The 27,525-nt window shown below is 38.1% G+C and overlaps 1 protein-coding gene across 1 annotated transcript; it reads right to left on the reverse strand.

Annotated features, from left to right (window-relative positions):
* Positions 1-169: 169 nt before the first annotated feature.
* Positions 170-27,362, reverse strand: tasp1 (taspase, threonine aspartase, 1). Its single transcript, XM_072436383.1, has 14 exons — positions 27,172-27,362; positions 26,657-26,848; positions 26,509-26,576; positions 26,337-26,405; positions 25,882-26,002; positions 25,592-25,676; positions 25,449-25,528; positions 24,681-24,787; positions 22,584-22,703; positions 21,948-22,026; positions 15,291-15,401; positions 13,632-13,739; positions 12,311-12,384; positions 170-2,992 (listed from the first exon to the last, which is right to left on the reverse strand). The coding sequence occupies exons 2-14, from the start codon at positions 26,808-26,810 to the stop codon at positions 2,900-2,902; spliced, it is 1,269 nt and encodes a 422-aa protein (XP_072292484.1). The 5' UTR covers positions 26,811-26,848; positions 27,172-27,362; the 3' UTR covers positions 170-2,899.
* Positions 27,363-27,525: the final 163 nt, after the last annotated feature.

A 27,525-nucleotide genomic window follows, 5' to 3' on the forward strand; every position in this document is an offset into this window, starting at 1 on the left:
AACTTTTCTTCTGGTGCTTTCAACGTGTAATTTCCAGGCGCTGTGATGTTAGCAGAGAAGTCTATATATATACGCAGTCTGTTTGGGTTTGTCCAAAATCGCCAGGAAATGGTAAAACACTGGGATTAAAAGGAGAAACATTGCATTAAAGAAATATTAGACAGAGAACTGTTACAAGACAGGTTTTATTGACCTTGTGAGCATGGTTAAGAGCTGTGCCATTACAATAGCTTAGTTATATTAGCTGTCATTTCAAGTAAAAGCTCAAGAGTAGCTTAGACCAACTCCTACTGCTATTATCAATTTCACCATAACAGCTTTCAAGTAAAATTTACCAGCACTGTTTCATGGGCATTTCGAACATAAAATTTAGTAAAAACTTTTTAAAGCGCGACTATACAAAATTGATAACAAATTCAGGTGATTTTAACAGTCAGCGATTGGCAGCTGCTACCTGAGCACTACGTTTCACTCCATATATGCATAGCTTACAGTAAATCTGGCTTATTGTAGATATGTGCATGCAAAAAAAAGTACAATACAAACTATTTGAGCGAGGCAAAGTCTATGACCTTTTGTTTTTTTGCTGATAAACTTAACAATCACGATTCTGTTACAATCTGATAAACAATATAATGTGTTGAATAAGTGATATGGCAATTATGCATGATTTCCCTTCACATTGACTAGCAAGCATTCAACATGGTGTAACAAGCAGTTAATTAACCTGTTACCACCCACCTGTCCGCCGGCGAACATTTTCTATATCTCAAATATTCTCTTACATCATCACTTTTATTTCCGTGGTCAATACCAGCAAGCCATACATCATTTTAAAGCTTATTTTCTCAACAAAACGAATATGTCATTGATTTACATTGAATAATATGCCCCAAGAAGCAATTGCCAATAGTTTGTGAGAAAGTCTCAACTTTTACAAACGCATGTCCTACCTGTTTGCTGTTTATGACGGACGAAACGGCTTTAATTCTGTACATCCATGTGCTCAGTCTGTCCGTAAGGAACCATTGAAAAACAATATCCACTTGTATTTTTCCTGAAGTTATCCGATTTCAAGATATTGTCAAGTAAACAAACTTTTCTTCGTTTCTCGCCGGACGAGAATGCGCTTGTTCGGCGCATTTCTCCGTCCATAACAAATGACTTGTTTGACCTATAAAATAATGTTGGATATCCTTCTTTTCTTCAGACTGTTTCCTACAGAATGAGACCATCCACGAATTTTTCTGTCCACGGGTTTGTTTGCTACAGCCTCCGCAAAAAAAAATGCGCCGCTTGCGACGCACATGTATTAGTCTGTTTACATCTAAACAGCGCCGCGTGCGAATGACGTAGCTCAGATTGATTGACAGATTATTCTAGCCAATGAAAATAGCTTTAGAAAGAGAGGCGGGACAAAGGGCTCATTGACACAGAATCTTCTGTATTCTCGTGCGTAAGGCTCAGGGAAGGCTGTAAAGAGCCAGATTTCTCGGCAGGATTTTGCGCATAACGTTTTCTGATTTTATTAGCCTTTTGGACGTGCATATTGTTAGATATATGTATTATTATACCAATACAAAAATAAAATAAAAATAATATATATATATATATTTTTTTTTAACCTCTATATGGGAAATTCATGGGTAAACTCATATTTACACATTTTCACATATTTTTTTTTTAGCAGTTATAATTGCTATTAGTGGCCTACAAAACATCAAAATGTATGTTTTATGATCATAGAGGTGCTAAAATTGTAATAAAACAGTTTGGCACAGTTGGCACATATTTGGATCACTTGTTCCGAATATACTTTTTGATACAAAAAGGTCAACAGCACCAAAATGCCTGTTCCTAGAGATCTGAAACTGTACACAGTTGTTGTCAACAAGATAAACATCATGTACAGTGAACAGCATATGCACACAATGAAGTATGTCATGCTCAGGACCATTACAAATTAACAATATTCAGGCGAGACTAAAAAAGGATGTTTTGTTTATGTTTGGGCCTCTGTAGTGCAAGTTCTGAAGCCCTAACAGTGTCCATGTGCACATCTGCAGAAACTAGAAGGCCTAAGCTTTCTAATGATGCATCACACTTGCATGTGGAACATAAGATCCTCTTTTAATAAGCAATGCCATTTGGGTATGTCCAACCATTGTGCACAGGGCGAAAATAGGTGGATGGTAACAGGTTAAATCATTTCACTTTTATAGACCCTTCTAACGCTGTGTTTCATTAGCCGGTATCATTCCGCAAGGTCGTGCTATTTTTTTCCGATGTGAGCCTTTTTTGGCCGCTGGATCACACATAAGTAACACCAAAGCCTCGTTAGAAAACATTACTTCGTGTAGTACTGTTTTGGGTAGATTGTCATAGTTAGCGAAAGGCGATCTCGTAATAAACATTTCTTAAATATAATGTTATTCAGGACAAAAAGCAAACCGTTCTAATCGAAACACATCACTCCTGGAAGGGTCTATAAACAAACACGATGGATTACCCTGCTTTCCTAAATAATTATAATAGCTTATGTACAAAAAATGCCACAAACGGGGTTTAAGTAAGAGTAAAATAGGGTGCATCAAGGCATTGGTGCATCAAGTCTAATCCAGGTGTCCCGAGAAAGGTTTGGGAGGTTGGGGAAGAGGGCGGAAACTGGCACGGAGCAACATGCTGGAACACAATGAAGTTCTTTAAGTGCACTACAAAGTTAAGTCAGTAAATAAGTAAGTAAGCAAACATCCCTCCTTCCCTTTCCGGACACCTGTTGTAATAGCTAAAGCTCATTATGTGAGTGGAACGTTAAGGGGGGGGTCTGTGGGAGTGGGATTTGGAGGCGGGGCAGGTGAGTATTGCTGGAGGAGCCCGAGTGGCCCAGGCCCGGTGTGGGTCAGTCTGAGGAGTTCATGAGACGACACACGCCTCCTTCGATGGCGAGGGACTGACCGGGGACAGTCCCGGGAGGCAAGCGGGATATATGAGTCTGCAAGGACAAACGAGAAGGGTCAAAGAAGATAGAAGATTTAAAAATGACAACACTGGTTGACATAATAAAAAGGTTACAGTGTAAAATGGGGTGGATTCATCATCTGTTTGAATCTCTTTGGACTACATAAATGGATGTGCAGACAAATAAATAAGACTTAAGAAGTTAAAAGAGTGCTGCCCGGTAACTAAGCAGCAGTATGTTTGGAATATAATAAATAAATAAACTTAAAATTCCTACATCCATGGGCACAAATGTTATTCATCTAAGAGTACTGTAACTACTCATTTAAAAGTGATTTCTAAATTTGACTTTAAAGTATGAGTGAGGACAAAACATAAATAAGGCAAGAAACACAAATATTCAAATCATTTAATACAGTATTGTCAACATAAAGTTTGTGTAGACTCACAGTGGGAAGAGGAATCAAAACCTTTACTCAACTATGTAAAATACATTGCTCAAGTAGAAGTGAAAAATATTAGGTAAACGTTTTCTCAAGTAAATGTAATTGAGTACAACCCACTTCTACTTAAATCCAAAATGTTGCTTTGTATCATCTCTATAGTACTAATTTTAGAAAGTTTTGAATTGTATAATACCCCATGAGAACCACACAAAAAAACAAAAACAACAATATTATCTTTCAATACTTCCCATATACACTCTGTGCATTCTGTCTGTTTGTCACTGGCAGGTTTAAGTGTTTAAGTGGGCGCAGTGTCCGAGCCGCTGAGGGACAGTGGAAGCAGAGAAAGTGGACAGGCCGTGCAGTGTGTCTGAGAGGAGCAAACACAGCTGTGGAGGCACAAGACTGGAGCTGAGGGATCAAAGGTGACCTGCTCTCTCTCTGTGCCAGTAACACTTGTCATCCTCTCATCCATGAAACCAACACTGCTCCTGCTTGTGCTTTTCCTGTTGCCCACACCACCGTATTTACACTGCAGCCAATAAGCCATAGAACTACTTAGATTATGGATTTTAATCTCAATTTCAGTTTTGAATATTTAAGATGTAGTGGCAATTAAGATAAAATAAGATATTCCTTTATTATCCACACATGTCCACACATTTACTTGATTTACCTAGATTATTTTACTTGTTTCAATACAAATTATTTTCTAGTTATAGAAAATTGCGACAATGGCAGATTTATTTGTCATTTCAAGCTAAATGAGCAATGAACCAGCCAGAAATGTCACAAAACATGTCAAGGTTTTTGTAAAATTGTAATTTATATTGCATTTGTTTTTGTTTTTTTATTGCGAACCAAGCATGCCCAACATCATTATGCTCAATAATATAAAAAATAAACGGTACAATATTGAGTCATATTGAGTCATACTGAGTCATAAACGAACTTGACATACTTTTTTAGTGCATAACTTTATTGAAATCACCATAAATTCTTATCTTTTGTAAATTATGATTTTATTGACACCTAAAGAATGATGAAATAAACTAAATCATCTCGACATCCCTAAATGTAATCTATTTGAAACTCAAGTCGTTTTAACCATTGCGAGACACTTTGTTGTTGCTGTGAACTTGACATCACTGGCCCAGCCTCAAAAACATCATCTTCTCTGGAAGTTTTGGAGGCTGGACTTTGACCCGCGGCAGCTCCGGGGCATCTGTCACTAGAACGAGACAACATCCAGACGGGGTACTCACACATGGTAGCACTCTCAAGGGGCTATTATGACTCTGTACCCCCCATCTGAGTTCATCTATGGCCCTTCATCTTGTGGGACAGGGCGACTTTAAACTGTTCAAGTGAAGGTCTGTCCCACAGCCGTAATTACTGTAGCTAATGGTGACATGCTAAATCTCCAGCTTTTGATGTGGACATGTCAGAAAGTAGTCGTTCTAAATGCTTACCAGCTTAAACGCACAGAGTAAACTTTGACCATAATGTTGTACGACTTTGATACGAACGAAAATCCTTTCTGACAAGTATATCGGAGCGTACTTCTGTTCAACGCAACACACGAAACACATGATGTCTGCGTTGGGTTTTTCACTGGCGTCAACAGACTGGACTAATAAATGCAATACTAGACGGATATTATTCTCATTTTAAAAAACGAAATGGATCATGGCACCTATGTTTGCTCATTCCCATTAGGTTTTGCAGATCTGTTCCCCAGCAACTATAAGCTCAAAGGGGAATGCACACAGAAATGTTTTGCTGTAATCCTGTTTTAGAACTTAAAAATCAAATTGATCTTCAAAAAGGGCAGTGCGATCATTAAATTCAATTGTGATTTTTCTAGTTGAAAATAGATTTGCTGTTTGTTTTAATGCAACATATTTTCTGGACTATAAGGCGCACTTAAAAGCCTTTAAACCACAGTGTGCCTTATAATCCAGTGCGCCATATATATTAATTAATATCTTGCAGCAAGTCCCAAAAGATTACGAAGAAAAGCTGGCCACTTTCCGTGCATACTGCATAAATAAAGTTCAACTGACCAACTTATCTGACTGTTTTTGTTTCACTTAATGCGCCTTATTGTCCGGTGCGTTTTATATATGAAAAATTATAAAAAATAGACCATTCATTGACCTTGTAATCTAGTGCGCCCTATTGTACGGAAAATACTGTATGTTAAAAAAGAAAAGTAGAATTCTGTCCAACGTACACAGTTGTAAACAAGCTTTATTTGGATCAATTAATTTGAGAGAAGACTGAAATATAAACTGCTAAACTAATAAAAGAATCCAAAGAATTTCACAACATGTTTGGAGAAGTCAAGTACAACTAGATTTTTCTCTAAAAATGTTTTGTTCTTTGCAGAGGAAATGTTATTCTCTAAATAATTGCAGCCTTTGCGATTTGATAATTATGCCAACTCAAATTGTGATTTCGATTTGCAATATACAGTATTGTGCCGCCCTAAAGCTCCCAACTTACAGTATTCATCCAGTCATGACTATTATAATAATACAGAAAAATTATGTATTTTAAATTATACATATTTTTTAATTACACTTACGGAATTTACAAGTACAAACACACTATGAATCAAGTAGTATAATGTGCAAAAAGCAGCCATCTTTCTGCAGCAAGTGCCCAACGCAGCAGGTGGCAGATAGATTAAACGACTTGACCTTGCTCCCAGCTAAAAGTAATTATTTAATTGGCCCTCACAAATTAATTAAAACGCTTCAAACTAAATTAAAACACTGAATTAATCATGTCTTGTGGAAACTAATAGGAAAATGTGGCTGGGGCGTTTATGCTTTTTCCAGACTCTAGCGTGTGCCAGCTTTCTTTCTCAACGCAGCCACATGTCAGATTTGCATTTAAGTCTGAACACAATGTGAAAAACAATCATTGGACGGAGAAAAACAGCATTCTTGAGCGAAACAAGGAGCAAAGAGCCCCGCATTAACACCATAGACCAGAGCTTTATGATAAATATAGCAGCATGACTACTCCACTGTTTTCTATTGTGGCTTTTTGCATTCTTCTCCCCAGTGCAACAAAGACACTCATATGCTATTTATTCCCCATGAAACGTGCGTAATAAAAAGCAAAACGTACCATAATAAAAGACATTTTTGGATAATACACAAAGCAGACAATGACCACAAGGCCCGAATTGCATGCCATATGTGAGTCGCTTTTATAGTGGTAATGTAGTCCAGGATTATTCAGGTCACAATATATAATCATAATAAAAACAAATATTAATAATAGTGACAATTTTAGAAGCTCAGTTAAATCTATAATTCAAAGAGGTAAACCTAAATGTTAAAAGGCACCGTACCAGATTTTTTAAGTCCGTAAACTAGTTTATTTAAATAGTTTGACTTTGATTCAAACTTATTTCTCACTTTCCTAGCAAATTATTAGCGTTCCAATTATTTAATGAGTTTATGAATGCGTTTCACACCTTTCAGAGGCTGGAGTGGAGTTTGGGCATCTGAACAACTAGCATGCTAAAAGCGTACCAGCATTACTTCCCGGTTTGCCGCGGTTAAAACAGTCTTTGATTAGATACTGACAGCACACAGCGGTCTTATTTTGACACTAAGAGCTGCTTTTACAATGCTTTTCCCCCTCTTTATTGCATGAAAAAAAGTTGGATTTCATTAAGCTATTCACACACTGGACTCAAGTACTTTATTTTCACGTAACCCGAGGAATGGTTTGGTTGTTTTTGAAAACACAAGCGGTCATAACATAATAACAGAGTTAAAGTTTGCCCCAAAACCATTGGAGTCCAGCAGAAGGACTTTGGAGGAAACAATGACAGGGAAAGCCAAACAACTCATAAGCGAAGCAGAGCACATCCTGTCCACCGACTTCTCCTTGATGCTGTCCGCGCGGTGCTATAATGTGCCTCAAGCCAAAAACAAACAGATTTTTCATCTTTTATACCTTGCGTTATTAAGCTGCAAACACAGAGGTGACCCATTCTTTATGCACTAAAATCGTTGTCAAAATCTCATATTTTTTTATATGTTTGTGGATGCACGGCTGTGGAGCTACAACTCCTTCAAGCCCTCCGGGTTAAATAGCGTTTTCTGAATCTGAACTATTAAACAATGTGAACGTAAGAAAATAAAGGTATCACTGTATAAAGTTTCCTTTGTCATAAGACATAATACAACATTAACATCTGATAGTTGCCAGAGACCCTGCATTTTGTCTTTCCTCTGTCCAATCATCAAAGCAATAAAACAATAATCGAACTGTCTCAAAAATATAGTGTTTTTTGGACAAAAACCTGGCTCGATGTCCCGATGGTAGATCCAGTGCAAACACAGGTGAGGCGTTTGACAAAAAACAGATGCTCTCACGGCGCTTTATGGCCATTTCACAGCGTAATGTCAGACGAACCAGGATACACGATTCAACTTTCCAAGAAACTACGCTGATTGAAGAGGAAAAAGCACTGAGGAGCAGCCAGTGCTGTGTCTGCCTTTTGGTTACGACACAATTTGGATTGAGCGCCATGTTAACGCCGTGAATTTGTTTAGCTGTCAAAAGATACAAAGCGTAAAATAAAGTGGATGTGACTTAGCTGCACTTAAAAGGGTGCTTGGCCCGTGTCCTGAATACCTTTATGTATTAGTGCTTTCATGTTCTTATCACAAAAAGTCAGGATTCACTGCGACTAGACAGCTAGCAACGCCCGCTGGGATGCTACAAGAATGGGAGGAATGTCTATGGAGGAGCAGCTGTATACTTTAATGTGGGCAGATTTAAAAAAGAAGGGCCTTAAGAAGATGATACTCGAAGCAGGTGTATTTCAAAAGCACCAGTTGGGGGCTAAGTTAGAATCAAATAGACATTCATTGAACTAAAAATAATATATTAGCCTGACAACCTAACATAAAGTAAGGCTGATTTTGTAAAGCGGCTTTAGAAGTAGAGTCCAGGACAACGACACAGCAACAGAGAGGTATTTGGTGCCAGTACAAAGCTTGATTAAATGAGTTAAAAGTCCCCAAAACAAAGCAAAACGAAAAGCAAAAGAGGATGAATGGCTAAGGCAACACCTAAAGTCAACATTTATTCTTCTAAGGCAATAGAACTGGTAACTTAAGGATTATTTGTTTGCACAATGGCTAGAAAGGTTATAGGTGCAACTCCGCGAGCAAAATGGGGGCGGTCTGTCTGGAGTTTGCATGTTCTTACAGTGTCTGGGTGGGTTTTGTTTCGCTTTCCCGCTACACAGGCACTTCACTGCAGCTCCTGGCATTTGAAGCATGGGGCAAAATTCAATAAAAAGCGGTCCTGTAGTTAATTTTACACAGGCATGTTTATTTGAAACTAGGGTTGTCAAAAGTATCTAAATCAGATGCTTGAACTGGTATTGAAACTCATTTAAGCATTAAAGTATCGATACAAAAATAAATCACAAACAGGACAAAATTTGACCTTTCCTGAACAGTTTTAGAATTATCTTAAGCTTTATCAGATTTAGTACAAAGAAAACATGGTTAACATAAGAAAGTGCTATGTTATGTTAAAAAATGACAGAAAAGAACACCATTTAATTGTCATTGCAGTATCAAAATAGGGATGGAGCATGTAAAGCGTCTTCCTTAGTATCCAAATCTAATCGTGACAAGCAGTATTTGAAACATTGTACTTTCAGTTGGTCTGGTCCTACAAACAGCGGGAGCAGGTAGTTTAACAACAACAACGCGACCATCTGACTTTCTGCGGTTCAGCAGCTTCTAAACAAAGACACTACAAACAAAGGCGATTGAGGCTGGAGCCAAATTTAAAGTTTAAAAAAAGGCCATGTGTCTGTGTAACTTAACCAGACTGGACTGAAAAACACAGGCTTTGTTTTGTGGCACCGCGGGACCAAATGAAACGTGTATGTCAGGAGAACGAGGTTGCGGTGAGGGCCGCGGGACGACTGCCCGGGCGCTGGAGTTTCAGTCGTGTGAGGGTTGGCCGAGCAGCTGTGCCATAAGCTCCGGTCTCCAATATCCCTGTGTCACCAGGAGGAAGTGGATACCGTGTCCCCCAAGATATCCCGCTAACAGCAGCTATGACTTAACATGCTTCAACCGTTTTCATTGCACTGTAATGGAAGTCACGGAGCCCAGATGATAGATACTGCGAGTTAATTAAGTGCACTTTCAGATAGGTCGTCAACAATGCAGATTGAGAGCAATGGCCAAAACTATTAGTACTACCACTAGTACTATTCAGGTATAAAAAAACTGTATATGTATATTTATTTGTGTTGCAGATTCTTCTTGTTTCTAGATGGATAGATTATACTTTAAATTGCTCAGTGAGAACATCACAAAACGGCCTTTTCTGTATTGTATTTGATTCATCACAATGAAACATTCTGTTGTTTTCATTTTATTGGGTCAAACTGAACTAAACTAAAATGTTGATGGATTATATTTTGCTTTAGTCCACACTTATATTAATAAATGGTTTAGTCCTTACAGCTGAACTACACCCAAGACCCTATGATAATTACACCGATTTTGACCTCAAAGATAGGTTGCGTTCTAAAATTGGATGTGATAATCTCAGATGGCAGGCGAGGGCCTATGTAACTGACAGAATGGGAGATTTACTAGATATATCCAAAAGTGAAAGCCAAAAATGTTGAAACTTCACTATATGTTTGGGATTGTCTCCACAAACCTGCCATATTACTCTTACGGCTTATAGTTCTTTCAACTGACTACAATCACATCTTTAGAGTTGAATATTGGCACCACTTTCTGAGGCTATTGTGGACAATAATATGTCAGTTTTTATTCCTGCTGACAGAGAAGACAATGAACTTGCACATTTTGGTTTCATGTGGAAATGTCCAGAAATTACAGAGATATGAACCACAAACCAGGTCAACGAATCTGTAATCAGACTTCTATTCAGTTCTACCTGAGAATTCTGACCTGCAACACTGAAAACGCGACCTATTGTTTTGCCTGGAGTATTTCACAGTATGGCATTACGCATCTATCTCCATGGAGACGAGAGAGTGACGCCACCAGACCAAGTTACATGCGAGATCTGTGGAGAGGCAACCCCGCTCACAGTAAAAATGCAATGCTGTATTTGAATAGATGCATGATAGATTGATTTAATGACATACTGTGGAACATTCTTGGCAATGTAATAATATCTTAATGTAATCTTTGATATTCCAGAAAGCCCATGAGCTCTAGATCACAAAAATAATTAGTGGCCGTTTTTGGTCATTTCATTGTAAGACAGTAACCACAGAATAAAAGGGAAATCAAGCTTTAACTGGAGCAGAGTCTGGTTACTCCTGTGTAGTCAGACTTGTGCGTTTATCTCTAAGGGTTGTGTAATGGAGAAGATGGGTCAGGTCATGTCATTCCGATGTTGTTTTAGGCCATGACATGTCACGAAATTAATATCTGTGTTGTTTTCCTGTGTGCAGATGATATAAGAATGTTGGTTCCTGATTATACTGTCCGGCGCCTCTGTATCAGCCAGGATCAGGCCAATTAATGCGTCAGGACCTGATTATGTGTGGAAAACATCTCTGATTGACCTCTGAAGAGATAGCTCGAACCGTCACAGGCGTGAGGGTCTGGTCTCTCTTTTGGAGCTGATTTGATTGTGATTATGTGCACACGTGTCAAATGTTTGTCACCGCCTATAAAAGGCTTACTCTGTGATTGTTATGGGGTAGGGACAGGAACCTTTGTTAGGGACAGTAGTTATTTATTGTGCACGAGTAAATAAAGATCCACCTTCATCCATTTTTTGGTGATTGTTTGCAGATATTCCACAACAGTTGGCACAAGTGTGAAAAAAGAGAGGAGAGCACGGCACATTCCTCCACACAGCACGTCTGACAAATATGCAAATCGATACCGATATCCCCACTCTGAACGACACCGGGTAAAGTTGACCAAATCGTAGCACAGGGAAGGGCCGGGCAGAGCAAGGGAAAAGAGGCACGGGATGGAACGGGAGAGAGCGAGGCAGAGGAAGGGGGGAGACAGGTGAGCAGCGAGAGGCGGGACGGACTGGGGCTTTGAAATCTGAAGCAGCTCGGACAACAGTGGACTCTCTTCATGCTACTCGGAGGTAAAGGACATAATGTACTGTAATATGAAAAGGCCAGGCATAAACCTCAGAAAATACTCTGTAATTTAACGAAAAAACAAAACAAAAAAGAAGTCACGCTCATCTTGATTATGGTTCTAACGTCTAATTAAGTATTTTTAGCGCAAGGTGTCAACACTATTGACACTATTATCTCACTACATTATAGTCTCATTCTGCCTAAAATGGATAATGAAAGATTTGTTGTTGAGAAATGCTACGCAATTGTGAATTCTCCCATTCAGTTTGTGATTTACGGACATTTGAAAGACAAGGGAGAAGAGAAGTGAGCCGGTTTGAAAAGGTGGTGTTTTGTTCACGCTTTTAGTCAGAAGTCCATAGTTAAAGGTGGTATGGACAATTTTTTTCAGCAATTTTTTTATCATATTTCCTCGTGGCGTGGATAAATCCTGCCACGTATCAATCATAAAACGCACCTACCGCTCACCTGCAGCCGCGTCAGGCTCGTCCCCACGTTTCCGCGTGCCTAAGCGCATGGATCTATCATAATATAGTTCCCTCAGTGTACAGGGCAAAATGAAGACTGAGACAGTTCGAGCTGACGCAGAAGTGGACAGAAATCTACGGGAGACGAGCGATGCGATCCGTTGCGCTACTAAACAAAACAACAAAACTGTAGTACATTCTAGAAAGTGGATAACCATCAGTGTGACACAAATACAAGCTGAAGTGCTCTATTCTATCGCAAATCTCAATATTTGCAGTTTTCATACCTTTGCTTTGCTGTCTTGAGCCGACATGTATCCAACACACATGCTTTCCGTGGTGTGACTCCAAAGAAACTCCACTGTGAAAACCAAACAAAAAGTAAGAAATCCACAATACATAAAGTAATATGTACATTTTAAGTTGGATCGGTGACCCTGAAATGTTCTACTGAATGAATATGAGAACGGATTGGTGGTGTGTCACTGTCCGCGGTGCAGTGTCTGAAAAATATACGATCTAAAGCAGTGATGGGCTTCATTATCAACAAACCGTGAGCAGAATAAGTTAAAGAAGTGAATGAATGCATATTGTCATCAGTGAAAAGGGCTCGGGAGGATGTGGTCAGGGCAAACTGCAAGACAGGTCAAATTCCTGGATGGCAGCTTTTGGAGAATTCTTCGAAGCTGCAGGTAGAGAAACTAGATCCGCGGTTACAATCAGCGGGCAGTGTCCAGAGATTAAGGGTTCAGTCCAAAGTGGGAGGTCTCGGTGTAAATCGGAGATGAAGGGTGCGAAACCAGAGCCCGATTGTGTAGGTTAAAAAGTAGACCACCCGCCAGGCAAAGCATCAACTTGCCCCCCTGAGAAAGTCAAAATATTTACTAAATGTATGTGCGGCCTGCTGAGGATTCTGCCACTGGGACAACTGATGAACCTTTTGACATCAGTGTCTAGTAGGGCTGGCAGTTAAGTCGATTTTAATTGATTAGAGTTCCATTGAGAGGTCAACAGCCAATCCTGTCAGGAATCGCATGTTATTTAAACATTTCAGACTTTGGCGCAATAAATGTTACGTTTTTTTGTGCAAAATGCCAGTTATTCAGTTAATATTGCTTGCATTTGTTTAATCTGTTTACAATAATATCAAATAGAAAATCTTCATCAATTAAAATGTGTAAAACATGATTTTTTTACCATATTGTCCAGCCCTACTAGACTTAACAATGTTATCAAGGTTATTTATCTATTGCTATTAAGTATTATCTATTTATATGGCATTTGTCTGCCATCTAACAACATCCACGTAAATGTAACATTTTATGAAAAGAACAAAGAATCTTTATAATATGTACATTTCTGGTCTTAAATGCAGAAATGTCGTGCTTTCAAATGTACCACATACTTTTAATTGAATTGTACATTGATAACGCAAAACAGCAATAAAATAAAAAAATCATTACTTGAAAAACTTAAAAACTTAAATCCTTGAAGTCGTGTCTTGACGTACAGCTTCACATTTCTCAACGTTAATGTAGAGCTGAAGGACTAATTGTCAACACTTTTTGCGTTGTTGTGTGTCAGACCATGTAATATTTCATGTCGTACCCAGTAAACCCTGAATGTTTGGAGATGGCTCAGCTTCCACACATCTGCAGCACCGCAGGACGATCACTCCACCCAAAACTCGGTCCTCACTGGCCAGGAAGGGTGAGCCTGCACACAAAACACCATGAATATCCTCTATTCAGAAAGGTCCATCCAGCCCGGCATAAAAATATCCAAGCACAGACAAAACAAAGATATATTTTTTATGTGCAAAAAGCTCAACTCCGATCATTTAAATGGCAATTTTATGAATTTCAGCGAGTCTTTTTAATGAAATGTACTTGCAATGAACCATAGAGTGGTGGATTTGAATGAGGTGTCATATACATAAATACACTGAGAATGGCACGGCCTGTGATGGCTGTGGGCAGTAAAACATAACAAGGTCTGGGTTAAAAAGACGATGCCGAGACAAAGCACCGAGCAGGAGAAAACCAGCCTCATTTGGTGGTATTTTAAGTATTGTAATGTTTGTTTGTTATCGTTTATACTCAACACATAATTAACAATGATCTTTGTTCAACATCATCATATTCGCTTCACTCTATAAAAGAAGGTTTAAGAAAACAACAAGACATTTTAAACATGTTTTTGTGAAACAGAATTGAACAGAAATATTTTAGTATTTCAGTACTTTATTGGGCTTAAGTTCACAATTTTTAAGTGTCATTGACAAAGCGTTTAAAATTTGCTGACCACTGAATAATGAATTACAGGTGAATAATATTATAATTCCTTGCATGTATCCAACTTTCACGTTTCTCATTGTTTTGATACGGATTTCAAAATGATCCGCATATATGAAACACACTGCAGTTTGAATGTTTATGATTTAAGACGGCTTAATATTAGCACACATGCGAGTTCCATATAAGACCAGGGGAGATCATAGACTCACAGTCGCTCACTGCCGATCCAACTGAAGCAGGATTTATGAGCTTTGTTTAACTTTGCTTTACGTGTGTCTAGAAAGGAGACATCAGAAGAATTAAGTTTAAATTGACTTTATCCTGCACATCTGAACGTCTCGCTGTTACATATGGCCATGTAAAAAAAAAAAAAAGGGGTCCAGACTTCTAAAGCAGGCCAGAGAGAGGCCCCGTCCACCACATGTTGCTCCGCTCTGAGCTGCAGTGGTCATTCACAGTTTAAAAGTGTCTCTCAAAGCAACCACAAAGAAAATGTGAAAATCTTCTATATTTTGAGTCTCAGCTGCAGTGTCTGGGACATTTAATTGCTGAAAAAAATGTCCTATAGATAAGTCAATATGTCATTTAGAAGGTTTAGCTAAATATTTACCAAGGAGTTTGTTGACATTTTTCATAACATTGTAATTAATTGGATGAATTATTTGTAGATGACTATAAAATTGTGAGACAAAAACACATTATTTCTATGAGCAACAAAACATAAATATAAATATAAATATACCAACAAAACGCATTTACTCTTGCGTCTGGAACATTTCCTGTCCAATTACGGCCGCACATTTCATGCATGACTTTACTTTCCACTTGTTACTTTAATTCCTTCACTTCTCATGCTACAAATGTCTGTTGGTGTAGTTTCCCCCATGTATCACGGCTCCTCACAAACACATTCTTGGCTGACAAAGCTTTGTGTACATGGAAAAGACTCCGGTGCAAAAGAATGACTCACTGATGAATTTGTTTTGCATAGCTTCCAGCAGTGCTTGGTGGGCATCTTCTGACTGCATGGCGGAGGAGCATTCCCGTGCCAGCATGGTGCGAATCAGATGCTCCCCGCAACCTGGCAAAAGAGGCAGACAATAGGTAACTCTAGACATGCAAGACAACAAAAGATACTGTTGTATGCCTATTCTTCAAGTGTACAATCAAGTCACCATGAAGGATTTGTAATTATTTTGTGTCATAAATTTGGCATCTCGCATTTTACACAAACTTTACCTGAAGATACCGTATAGATATCATAAAAATTTGGAAGCTGAATTTGCAGTAAACTAAGAAAACGTTAAGATGTTGAGTTTACAAATGAGAAAAGGAACATTTCTTTTTGGTATGGATCCAGTTTACTGTCTAAAAGTCTGTCTAAAAGATTCCAGATTTCATTTGAAAATATCTTTTGCAAATATTAGAATAATGTGGCATTAATCACACTTTTGAGGTCATTGTGGGCACACATTGTTACTGGTGATCCTTTGATGCTTGTTACAGTTATTATCTTATAATTAAATCATACAATGGAAATCTTACAATAGCTATACATAAATCATAGTAGATAGATTTCTAACACACTTTTATTCTTGTGTACCTTAACTTTAGTTTTGAAGATAAAGCACAAACGCCTTGCTCAAGGGTAATCGTTACAGCACAAAGTATGTTTCTGTCTTCTCTGTCCAGATTACCAGCTGCTGTGGGAATTAGAAACAGAAACCTCTGTGCACTTTGTGTTTACTCCATGAAGCGAGCGAGTGTGTGGATTCAAATGAGAATCTTCTTTACATCAACAGAAATTTGCATTGCACTGATTAATGCTGTTTGTCCTTTCTATGAACAGTATTTGTTTTTATCTCATGAGCTGCAGATGGAAATGAGTTCTGAGAGCTTTAGTCTGGTACAAAGCATCTCTTCAATGTTTTCTCACAGTTACTGAAATACTCAAAGCAGCATCCTATAGATAATACATGCACGCTATCAATTACTAATGCTGTTTAAATACAAATTTTAAGCTATTTTTTTTAATGAAATCAATATTAATCTATTTATTACAGCCAATAAAACAGCCAAAAATGAAAGTAAAAAAGGACAATAACGGAGATTAATGCAACAATATTGACAGGGAAATAAAAGTAAATATAACTCAAGCCTAGAAATGTATACGTATTCAGATCACAAAGTACAGTGTAGAAAAAAGAGCATTCAAACAGTGGCCCCTGCACCACAGCTTGAGACCTGCGTATCCAACCCATTCAGTGTGCATGAAAAATCCTGGCTGTACGCATAAGAACGTTGGTATAACATGTGTAGGAGGCGGCGTGGGGCGTTCTGCACAAAGGCGAGCTGACAATTCCAGGAGTGATCACAAACACATCTGGCCCCGGCTTCTCTCTAAGCCCATAAAGACACCAGAAAATGGCCGTGTTGTTTCTGTAAACACGAACGAAGGGCCCATAAAACGTCAGGTAACTACAACAAAACTCAAATGCAAGTCAGTTACCGTGGAGACCAGATGCCTGCAGTAATTTCTCGTTCTTGTTAAACGAGAACAGAGCTTTTGGCCAGGTACTTTGGCTTGTGTACTTTGTTTACCATAAAGCACTTGGGGAATTGGAAGTCATTGCAGCTCGGTCACACCGGCGGCAAAGCGGGCAGTAATTCAATAAAAGTGCTTATAAAAAAGGGCTTTAGTGTGACGGTGTATGTGATGGCTGACAGTTGTAGGAGGAAAGACTTGTTGTGTAAACCAGATGAAATCAGTCAAAATTAAGGATTGGGCGTAGAGAGAGTGAAAGAGAGAGAAAGAAAGAAATTAAAATTAATAATATTGCAATTGGTATTAGAATATGGATTAAAACTATTAAAATGATAAAAAAACAGACAAAAATGTCTAGTGTTAACTCCCAAACTAAGGTATAAAGTGACATTTTTGCCCTTTTGTGGTTCATTGTTTAGTCCAGTCACATTTTGTGCAATACTTGAACCTCAACCAAGACATTTTAGCACATTACTGATGCATTGTGAAAATATTGTCAGAATATAATGCAAAATAATATGCCTATCCGAAAAGTTCATACCATGTTTTTCTAGTGCCTCATTTTGTTTTTTTCACGATTTATGTTCATTTAATATCTTTATAATACCTTTAACTAATGTTGCTTTATTCAGCTTCTTTAAAACTATTAAAAATGACCACACAAAAACATCTAGTGTCAACTCCCAAACAAAGGTATAAAATGATATTTCTGTAATTTTGTGGTTACGTTTACGGTCCATTCATGTTTTCTGCGACACATTTTAGCACTTTTCAGATGTTAAACTGAATGTCAGTACTGAGATAAAGCGAAAACGAATATCAAGATACCGGATATTCTGGACTATAAGTTGCACCTGAGTATATGTCGCACCAGCCAAAAAATGCATAATAGAGAAGAAAAAAACATATAAGTTGCACTGGAGTATGAAATCCGGTTGCAAGTGTGAAAATAAATAAGGCCGTGGCTGAAGAGCCGCGGCACGGTCAAATTGCCGCGCAGTTTCAGGGACCGCGGCATTTCCCTTGGGTCATATAGTCCCACATAGTTTAAACCTCTACAAACATGTCCAAAAAGGTGATTCTTGCATTTGTTTAACAGCTAAATTTCAACCTTTTCTCAAACATGTATTCTCCTTCGACTGGGAATCTTGATTTAAAAATAAACAAAAAACAGAAAACCCATCATTAGCACAACATTCGTCAGATAATTAATTTGCAACTAGATAGACAGTTAGGGGGGAGATAACTTTTGACATTTATTGGCCGCTCCGTCACTCACTGCAAAACGAAGCACAAACCGGACGCGAGCTGCCAGAGCTCATGAAACTGACGCCCCGCATGAGCTGTACATTACTAATAAACAGTCCCCAATGAAAGGGCCGTAGTTAAAGGGCTGAGGCGGAAAAGAGGCCGACACAACAGGGTGAGGAGAGTACAGTGCACCGCGTGTCAGAATAAAAATTATTGTTGTTCTGTAGCGTTTGATGGGAATGCCTTTCATGTTGGGAAATTAAAAACAGGTGTCGCACTGGAACACACATTATGCGCTCCGTCCCGTTGTGAGGCGCACATCAAAGGCACAGCCACAATATAGGAAGACATTATATGGTGCAAAAATGTGCAGGCTAAACATCCACGCCACATCTCGTGGAGTGAAGGAATGACAAATGATATTGACATAGACTTTGATATATTAGACTCATAGATGTATTAAAGTGAATGCATTCTGTTTTGGGCATATCTTCTATGTTATATTTACAAAAACACTGCCAATTTATGTCACTGATTGCAATTTTATATAGATATCTTTTATTGTTCCATTAAGAATCTTCAAATCAACCAAATAGAGGTTGAAATATGCTGACAGAAGCAAAAGCAAGATTGTTATAAATTATTTTTGACATTTTTTCTGCAGTCCATTATAAAAAGGTCTTTTTGGATGTGTTTTAGAGTCTGTAGAGTCCAGATAATGATTACTACAATATTTTTTTATAGTCGACTTGTTAGAATTAATCGTCGATCAATCCTTGCAGCCATAGATTTGATAAAGAATTTAATACCACAATAATAAAATTATCTAGCACTTTTTTCTGCAATAGGATGTTACTTTCAACAGTAATAGTCTGTATAATACTTCGATGTGGTCTTGTAGTTGTAATAAAGCTCAAAACCATTCTAAAACTATTCAGGGAAATGTGATTTTCTTTTTTCTGTATCGAGACCCGTTTCTAATCTTGTTCCAATACTACTTTTAGCATCAATTACAGGGCATTGATTTTTCTGACAACCCTTTATTTAAATATCTACCAAAGTGACAGTACAATATTTATTTCTCGCAATACAAATCCTGATTACAATATTGTGGAAAGGCTATCAATATTCCAGTGACGAATCATGTAGTGCCATCGTTTCAATTTAAATATCTTAAAAAACACTACATTCATTATTGGTTTGCTTGCACTGATACAAATATATGAATATAAGTCTGCAATTCAGTGTTCAATATGGGCAATATTTTTGCTGTATCTGGTTGTAAGATGATAATCATAGGGGAGCAAATATGATCCCTCGTGTGAACTTCTTACACCTCAGTATCAAAATGCACAAATTTGCTCTGCTCAAAGCATTTAAGCTCTTAATAGACACAGATATGATACAACGGCTGCAGTAAATGTCATCAGTGCAAGCCTCATATCTGTTTACATCTAATAACCATTTCCTATGAAGCTATCAAGTACTAACATTGCGCTGATTACTCGTGATCACATAAACGCTGGAATCAAAATGCTCTTGATACACGTCACGACCCCAGAACGTCGAACTGAATCGGCCCATCTGCCCCGTGATGCGTTCGACTACACATCCACTTCAAAAGGGTTTAAAATGTTGCCCAGAAGCGATGTTCCACACAAATGTCTCCACGGCCCTGAGTGGAGCCAAATATAATGTAACCTTTCAATGCCTTTCAGATCTGTCTTGAATCACAATCCTCTTTTTTTTATTTTTTTACGCGTTTAAATCTTGACTGTCTCTAAAAATAAGACAGCTTTGTAAAAGTCTGTGTCTGCTCAAGTTAAGAGGCTATGCAGACAGTGCCTTGGGTTATACTGGCAAATTCAAATTCACTTTACTGTATAGTACAATTATTAGTCTTATAGCTTGGAGTTTTTGCCCCAATTCCTTTAGATCATATCTTTTGTAGTAGGCAAGCCACACGATGCAGTAAAAAAACACAATAGTCTTTAATAGTGGTAAATGAGTACTGGCTGGGGTGAGTACGGTAGGTGGGCACTCTGGCCTCTGGTTTTCTGCAGGGCTTTTGATCGCGCCCACAACAGACTGAACTGCAACTGGCTGTAGTTAAAATGGTAGTTTTAGAACTGCCGCCCACTGTATGGACTTAGGCAATGTAAAAAATAAATAAATACAGCACAAGATCATATTTAGTGTATACGCAATGCCCAGTAAATAGAACATATCTAAAATAAGACAGATGCATTGCTGTTAGGGCTGAAACAGGTCCATTGAATAAATAAAAAAATAAGACTCCAAAACCTGCTATGTGCTGAGAGAATATGTTTTATGACGGAGCAGGAATTACCCCAAAATGGGAAGGTCAACATTCAACTTATATTCTGAGACAACGTTTGTAAAAAGCTGATATTTACAGGCATTTTGCATTCTAAACAAGTAATCAATGAATCGAAAGAGTAAATAATCGTTATTTGCAGCCCTAATTTTGTATACAATCATTCAACAACTAAAAGGATCAAAAACAAATCAAAGGCAACTGCAGCAGATACTCTACTTTCTCCATAAGTATGCAAAGTAAAGTGCCCACATGAGGACTCAAACTGTAGTCGGGGTTAAATAAACTGAGGCATCAACCAAAAGTTACCGTACTGTATATCTCAGTGTCCCAAAGAGTGTCTGCAGTGTCCCAAAACCTGACCAATACTATTATCTAGAACATCCAATCAAATAATGAATTACTTTATGTTTGAGCAATTCTCAAATAATACAAAACATAACTAATGCATTTTCACATCTCACTCAAACCTATGCAGCATTGGAGTTCCTGATTCCTCCTGTTGGATATATATCAAGTGTCAAACTATGTTGCAAATCCAAGGAGCATTGCACGGCACCTGGCACGCAGCTGAGCAACAAAGAGCAGCGTATGATGACTCAATCAGCCAAGGAAATGACAGAGGAGAATCAGTCGACAGGAGCGCTCAGAGGTCATCGGAAAGTATTATCAGGCTTTTTGAAGCGCCGCTCACTGACGCAAAACAATACGCATCAAATCTGTTTTTGTAACTTGTCAACACCATCGCTAAAGCCAAGAGTAAACACTTCGCACTGTGGAAGAAGAGCCCATATTTATAGGACAACTTTATAACAAGACTGTACATTTCTGGGTGAGGGTATGCCACCTGCTTGTCGCCATGGAGATGGTGTTGCTTTGCCAGGATTGTTACACAGTATGACATTAAACTCATCTATCTGAGACGTGTTGAGTGTTTTAAAGTATTTTTGCAATTCAATAAATACGAGATAAGTTTAATGCTATATTGCTGAACACTATAGACCAGGGGTGTCCAAACTTTTTTCACCGAGGGCTGCATTTTGAAATTTATACGGAGCAAAGGGCCACAAACAACACGGCAATGTTGAATTTTGCATTACACATTGTTTCGATGAACCTCCACACTTTTAATAAGACTTGGAACATTAATACCAGGTAGGTATAACATCAAAATGCTTGATTTCTTCCCCAATTTTACAGTAAAATGTGCTACTTTTTGTTGCTTGGACCAACAAGAATTGGTCTGCGGGCCTCATTTGGCCCCCGGGCCGTAGTTTGGTCATGCCTGCTCTAGACAAATAAACAACATTGAGACAAGCGGGTGGCAAACTCTCCACCAGAAAAGTCACACAGTGCAGATTTAATATTCATACCGTTTACCAATCCAGACACAGATATGTCTTGTCAGTTTTGTGTTGATCGTAATCTCAAATAAATATAACAACAACAAAAAGATAGATATTATCTTATAGATATTATAGGTAGATATTTACCAGAAGTGCTCACTGCTGTTGAATAGGAAATCATGTCGTTTGCATTTTCAGCCCAGCATCCACATCCATAATGAGCTGCCTGAGGTGTGAAAGATGTAGAAATGTGTAGAAATAAGCATTACAATTTGCTTTGCTTTTTCAGTATTCTTCAATAAAAACATTGGTATTGTATTATGAAATTAAATTAAAGTAAGTAAAATTAAAGGCGCAATGGACGATTTTTCGGCGATTTGAGAACGCAGGCGGAAGTGCACATGTGCACTCCCCCGTGCGGACTGATACAACACACACGTGCGTTTGTTTATTAGCGCAACGGAGCGCATCACATCTCTCGTCTCCCGTAGATTTCTGTCCACTTCTGCGTCAGCTCGAACTGTCTTTCTCCGTCTTCATTTTGCCCCGTACACTGAGGGAACTATATTATGATAGGTCCTTGCGCTTAGGCACGCGGAAACGTGGGGACGAACCGCTGCAGGTGAGCGATAGGTGCGTATTATGATTGATACGTGGCAGGACAAATTATTAATCCACGCCACGAGGAAATATGATAAAAAAATTGCTGAAAAAAATCGTCCATTCCACCTTTAAGTAAAATAAAATAAAATGAAATTAAAATAAAAACAAATATTTAACTACCTGTCCCACTCTGCCGGGGTGTTTCATGGCCAGTCCTCCGCTGGACACTGCAGCAGCAACATTACCTTCAAGATCCACTACTACAGCTCCCACTGTGTCAAGGCACTGGGATCCATTTTCCTGCCGCACAGTAATTGTAACAATATCAAATGAAAGTAGAGCCATCAAGATAATTCTTAAAAGTGTAACAGTGAGAAATAAGAAAAAATAAGTCAGTGCTTTTTCATCTCAACTTTTATGTCACAGTAAATTAAAGTTCCCATGACAGGTTGGACTATTCACTGAACAAAAATGCAAAAACTTTGCAAAAAATATTTTTTCATATCCAATGTCACCTTTTTATTTGATCAATAAAAAGATATGAGAAAAAATACATTTTGTTGAATAAATGTTTAGAGGGGGAAAAAATGTGTGTGTAAATTATGCATAACCTTGACAATGAGTGTCCCTAGTGTGATGTCACTTCCTGCAATTTTCTACAGATCTTTAATCTTTTCTACACAAATAGCTACAACAGGTATCAAAACACCAAATAAATACAAATTTGAAAATCAAACAATTCTGTCATACGCACTTTAATTTAATCTTTTAGAAGATTTGATTTTGTAAAGCTGATCCCACACTAGGAGAGTAATGTTTTAGACAACAGTAATTAAAGAAAATTAAGGATTTCACAGTTCCACACTGAATAACTGTGAATAATGGTTAAATTGCTCTTTCTAAAGTGCTCTTTCTTTGCACAATAATAGTAACACTTTAATAATCTGAAATCCCTGAAAGAAAGTAAGCTAACAAATTAGACAAACAAAACAAAGCCGTAAAACCTTTATCAACGATGACTTGATTTTTGGTGTGACTTGTGACTGTAATAAAAGCATCATAAAAATAATAATAATAAATAAAACAGTTTGACAAAATTTGCAAGACATTATTATTAATCATTTAGAAACATTTGTTTTCGTTCCCTAATTTCAGTTTATTTTGGAAGCCACCCGTCTCAGCCTTCATGACTCGGGCTGCCAAAGAAAAGACTTCTTCGGGGTAAATGTGCAAATTGTCATGGTGATACGTGATCAGAACCAAACTCCTATGAAAGCCAGAGCACATCAATGAACCTACACTAATAAGGCAGAGCAAAAACAGCAACAGTCTCTTTCATTTCTTTCTTTCTACCCAAATCAGCGTTGTCTCCAGCGTTTGAAGCCAAAAAGAAACAGAGCCAGCCTTTTCAAACGGCGCCAATAACCTCTTGTCAATTCTTATCAACGTCCTAATTGTGGAGAGAATATCTATATTAAAGAATAAAGCTTAAGGGTCTTCAAAAGTGTCCGTAAGCATACTAAACTAGGAGACAGGTGTCTATATTACTCCACAGGAATGAGCCGATTTTATTGCTTGGCACAAGACAGAGGCAGAACAAGGTCTATTTGTATTGAAATTGGAAACAGACTTGCTACACTTAAGCTTTAGTTAAAACCAGCAAGTCTTAAGGAGTTGGGAAAAAGAATGGTCTGAGATGCGTGAACTTTAAAGGGAACCGAAGGAGGTTGTGACCAAACCACACACAGTTTTGCATAATAATTGGCATATTATTCCAATACTGTCAAAATATAAGAAGAATAGAAATGAAAATATTAGATGAGCAAATAACTAGTCCTTTCCTACAAATGTACAATGCATTTTAATACAGTATGGTGCAATCATAATAGTTTGATTTAGACTCTTAAAAAAGTCTAAGACTACATTTTGTAAAACATGTTACATTAATAAATTCAATGTTATCTCATTTCATTCGACTAAATAGTAGCTCTCTGGCTCTTTTGAACCGAGAACAAATTGGTCTTGCTTTCAGCTGCTTCTAACTCAGCGTTGTGGCCTTCACATATGTGCTGCTTAGGGCACTGAAACCGAACACCAACTCTTGTCAACGCTTGAATCATTTCTTGGAAACTATCTAAGCAACCTGCAATAGCATTTCCCCTTAATGACACTTGAAGAATGTGAGATCATAACTGGCGGAACATATCTTGATGTCTTAGTTGTAGCAGAAAGCCTTTTAACCGGGACACTGTAACTCGCCTGATTTTTAATACTCACGTTTCCACTTGATTGTCGTCTTCTCTTGGCCTGATTATGCCCCATGTCCATTTTCTCTGCCAGCTCCATCTTCCGCTTGTTCCTCTTATAAGCAGACAAACTGAACACTGCGTGTAACAGAAGACATTTCACCTTCGCAACCAGTTTTATAAAAGAGATGAATTGAGATAAGCAGTGATTCAAGTAAATAACACAGAATGAACATTTCAGACCAAGATGGTCATTTTCGTATGTTGTTTTTTTAATACTGCATTTGGTGTTAAAGTATGAATATTGTGAGCTGCTGTATTGATATATCACCATGAGTATTTTTAGTATATATATTTTGCAAAACTGTTTGGTAACAATGTTGCTTGTTTAGATAAATGAAGCTTGCTTATGAACATATTTGACATATTTACTGCTTGATGATTACAATTGGTGTATTTCATATTACGTTTTTGCAAGTAGTGGTTTAAGAATATTTTGTTAAAACGTATTTGCTTCTTAAAAAAGTGCAGAATATCATGTCATGCACAATATATCAATTATTGCAATATCATCGAATTGTGAGCCATGTATTGTGTATTGCAGCGAATCATGAGGGACACTGAGATTTCCAGCCCTAAAAATCATCTCTTACCCTAGACTGACATCAACCCACGTGAAACCTCATGCATGTTTAAAATTAAGCCACAATTTACTTTTACATCGACATCCCAATGAGTGTAATCCCATACTGTGTGATTATTAAAAGTTGTGCAGCGTGTGAAAATCATATCTACTCACTGGTGGTCATTTTCTCGGAGGGACAAGGTGGTATTCCGTGGCTAACAGCCCAGTCTTGTGCTCCTTGTCCCACTAAAAAACTAACACAGCTCATTGAAACCCCTGCTCTATGTCACCATAAGGATTCAAATAGTCATAACTACCAGGGAGGTATTCTGCCAGCGGAGAGCTTCCCTTTCTGAGCCTCAGTTAGTAGGCGGTTGGCAACAAAGATTGGGTTCTTAATACCTAAGGAAAAGGTTTAATTATATAGTGATAGTGATTTACAGGTTATATTCTGCAAAGGTCCAAAGCATACAAGACAAAACATTCAAATTTGGAACATGCAAGAGGCTAGATATCATAATAATGTAATGCCAGCTGTATAAGGGATTTATCTCCACAACATGTCTTTATACAGTACATTCTTAAAGTTCTGAACCGAAATACTTACCACTAATTGCACCCACAGCACCATAATGTAACGACTTTCCATCCATGATACTTGCATCGCATTCAATTTCCCCCGATAAGTTCAAATTGGAGCCCATGCCTGCATTTGTAAAGGGAGAGTCCTACAAGAAAATCAGAAAAAGTATGAATTAAGTCTTGATTTAGATTCTACGTAGTTTAAAAATGTCTGGAATAAATTGAAGATTAAAAAAAATCTGGTGTAGTGTTTAATATGACGTTTCTACGATCTGTTTCCCTGTTTTAACAATTCACCAGAACCAAACCTTACCCTGAGGAGGTTAAAACTGACATCATTCAACTACATAGTCGAACAGCAATAAACAAATTGACAGGGTGTTACCTAAAGTTATTAAACAAATCCATGCAACAGATGCCGAGTGCATCATTATATTTTCTCAGCTGACATAAGTGGAACAAATAAAAGTGAAAGACAACCTCAAGTTCAACCAAGGCTGCAGCGACAGCTTCCACTGCCAGGGCACCAGATTTGAGCTGATCGACAGCCTGAAAGACAGGAACACAATGTACGAGTACAGTGGCATCATTTCCATGACTCAAGTTTAATAGATAGACTGGGCAAGTTTAATAGATTTAAGAGTGTATTCACCCGTTGACAAGCTCTTTTGCACACATGCTTGTATTCTTTGGCTTTAGATTCTGAATGATAACCTGCTCCTAAAAGCAAATGGCATTGTTACTTCAGGTGTTAAGTATGACTTACAATCATTATTTTTTATAGTGAGCCGGCCACTCACCTGCATGAACCAAAACAAATCCACCAAAACCTTTCCACTTCTTGTTTGACTCCTGGCTTTGGGGCCATGAACTGGACAAAACAAAAGGTTCCTGCTGTTCTTCAGAGATTGTTAGACTTGCCATAACACCCACATTACTTGAAAAGCCTATCATGGCCCATCCTTCAAAGCCAGGGAAGACATTTGACACATCTGCAAAAATAACATGTATTAGTTCATCTTAACCTTTGTGATCGTTTTGTGATAATGAATGTACGGGTTGTTAAATCTACATGCAATAACCACAGACATATAACACGTTTTAGTCACTCAAAATGTAGCCTACGTCCATGCAAATAAACAAATTTGTAAAGGAAATCTGTCAGGACTTCGAGGTTGATTCTGAAGTGACTATGATTCATTGTGTTCGACGCAGATAAAAGTTATTACATGCCCTACATGCCAGGCTAGCAGTGGTAGGCTAGCTTGTTAGCTAGAAGATCGCAAGTAGAGCAAATAAAACAACAACAACTTACATTGATCGACCGTCAGCAGTGAAATTGCATCAGCAGCTTCATTCCGGTTCGTGTCTAAGGCTCATTCGTATCTCCAGAAGCACTAAATGTGAAACAGATGAACTTTATTGTCAGTTGTCGCTGTAGTTTTGCATGCACAGCCACTTAGCAGTAGCTGTGAGAAGCACTTCCTGGTTCAGATATACGTTGCTAAGGAAGTGCGCTGAGAGGGGGTCCACGTGGTACAGAGTGTAAACAGTGGATGTCGCGCCAAATGGGATGCAATTTGAGAAAAACGCGATGTATAATGTGTTAATGTATACACTTTCAACTGATTGTATTTGCTTTAGTAATACAGGCTGTAGGCTACCAAAA

The sequence above is a fragment of the Eucyclogobius newberryi genome, unplaced genomic scaffold (genome assembly GCF_026437365.1).
Source record: "Eucyclogobius newberryi isolate DKJ021-1_F unplaced genomic scaffold, fEucNew1.0.hap1 SCAF_8, whole genome shotgun sequence".
Lineage (NCBI taxonomy): Eukaryota > Metazoa > Chordata > Actinopteri > Gobiiformes > Gobiidae > Eucyclogobius > Eucyclogobius newberryi.

What these genes read in the sequence shown, in the direction of transcription:
- tasp1 (XM_072436383.1), bottom strand. Translation starts at nt 26,810, where the DNA reads ATGATAGGCTTTTCAAGTAATGTGGGTGTTATGGCAAGTCTAACAATC. An exon ending in GACGACAATCAAGTGGAAAC is followed by an intron (nt 22,704 to 24,680) that starts GTGAGTATTAAA and finishes ACTGTGCGGCAG; the next exon opens with GAAAATGGATCCCAGTGCCT. An exon ending in CTCAAGACAGCAAAGCAAAG is followed by an intron (nt 2,993 to 12,310) that starts GTATGAAAACTG and finishes TTGTCCTTGCAG; the next exon opens with ACTCATATATCCCGCTTGCC.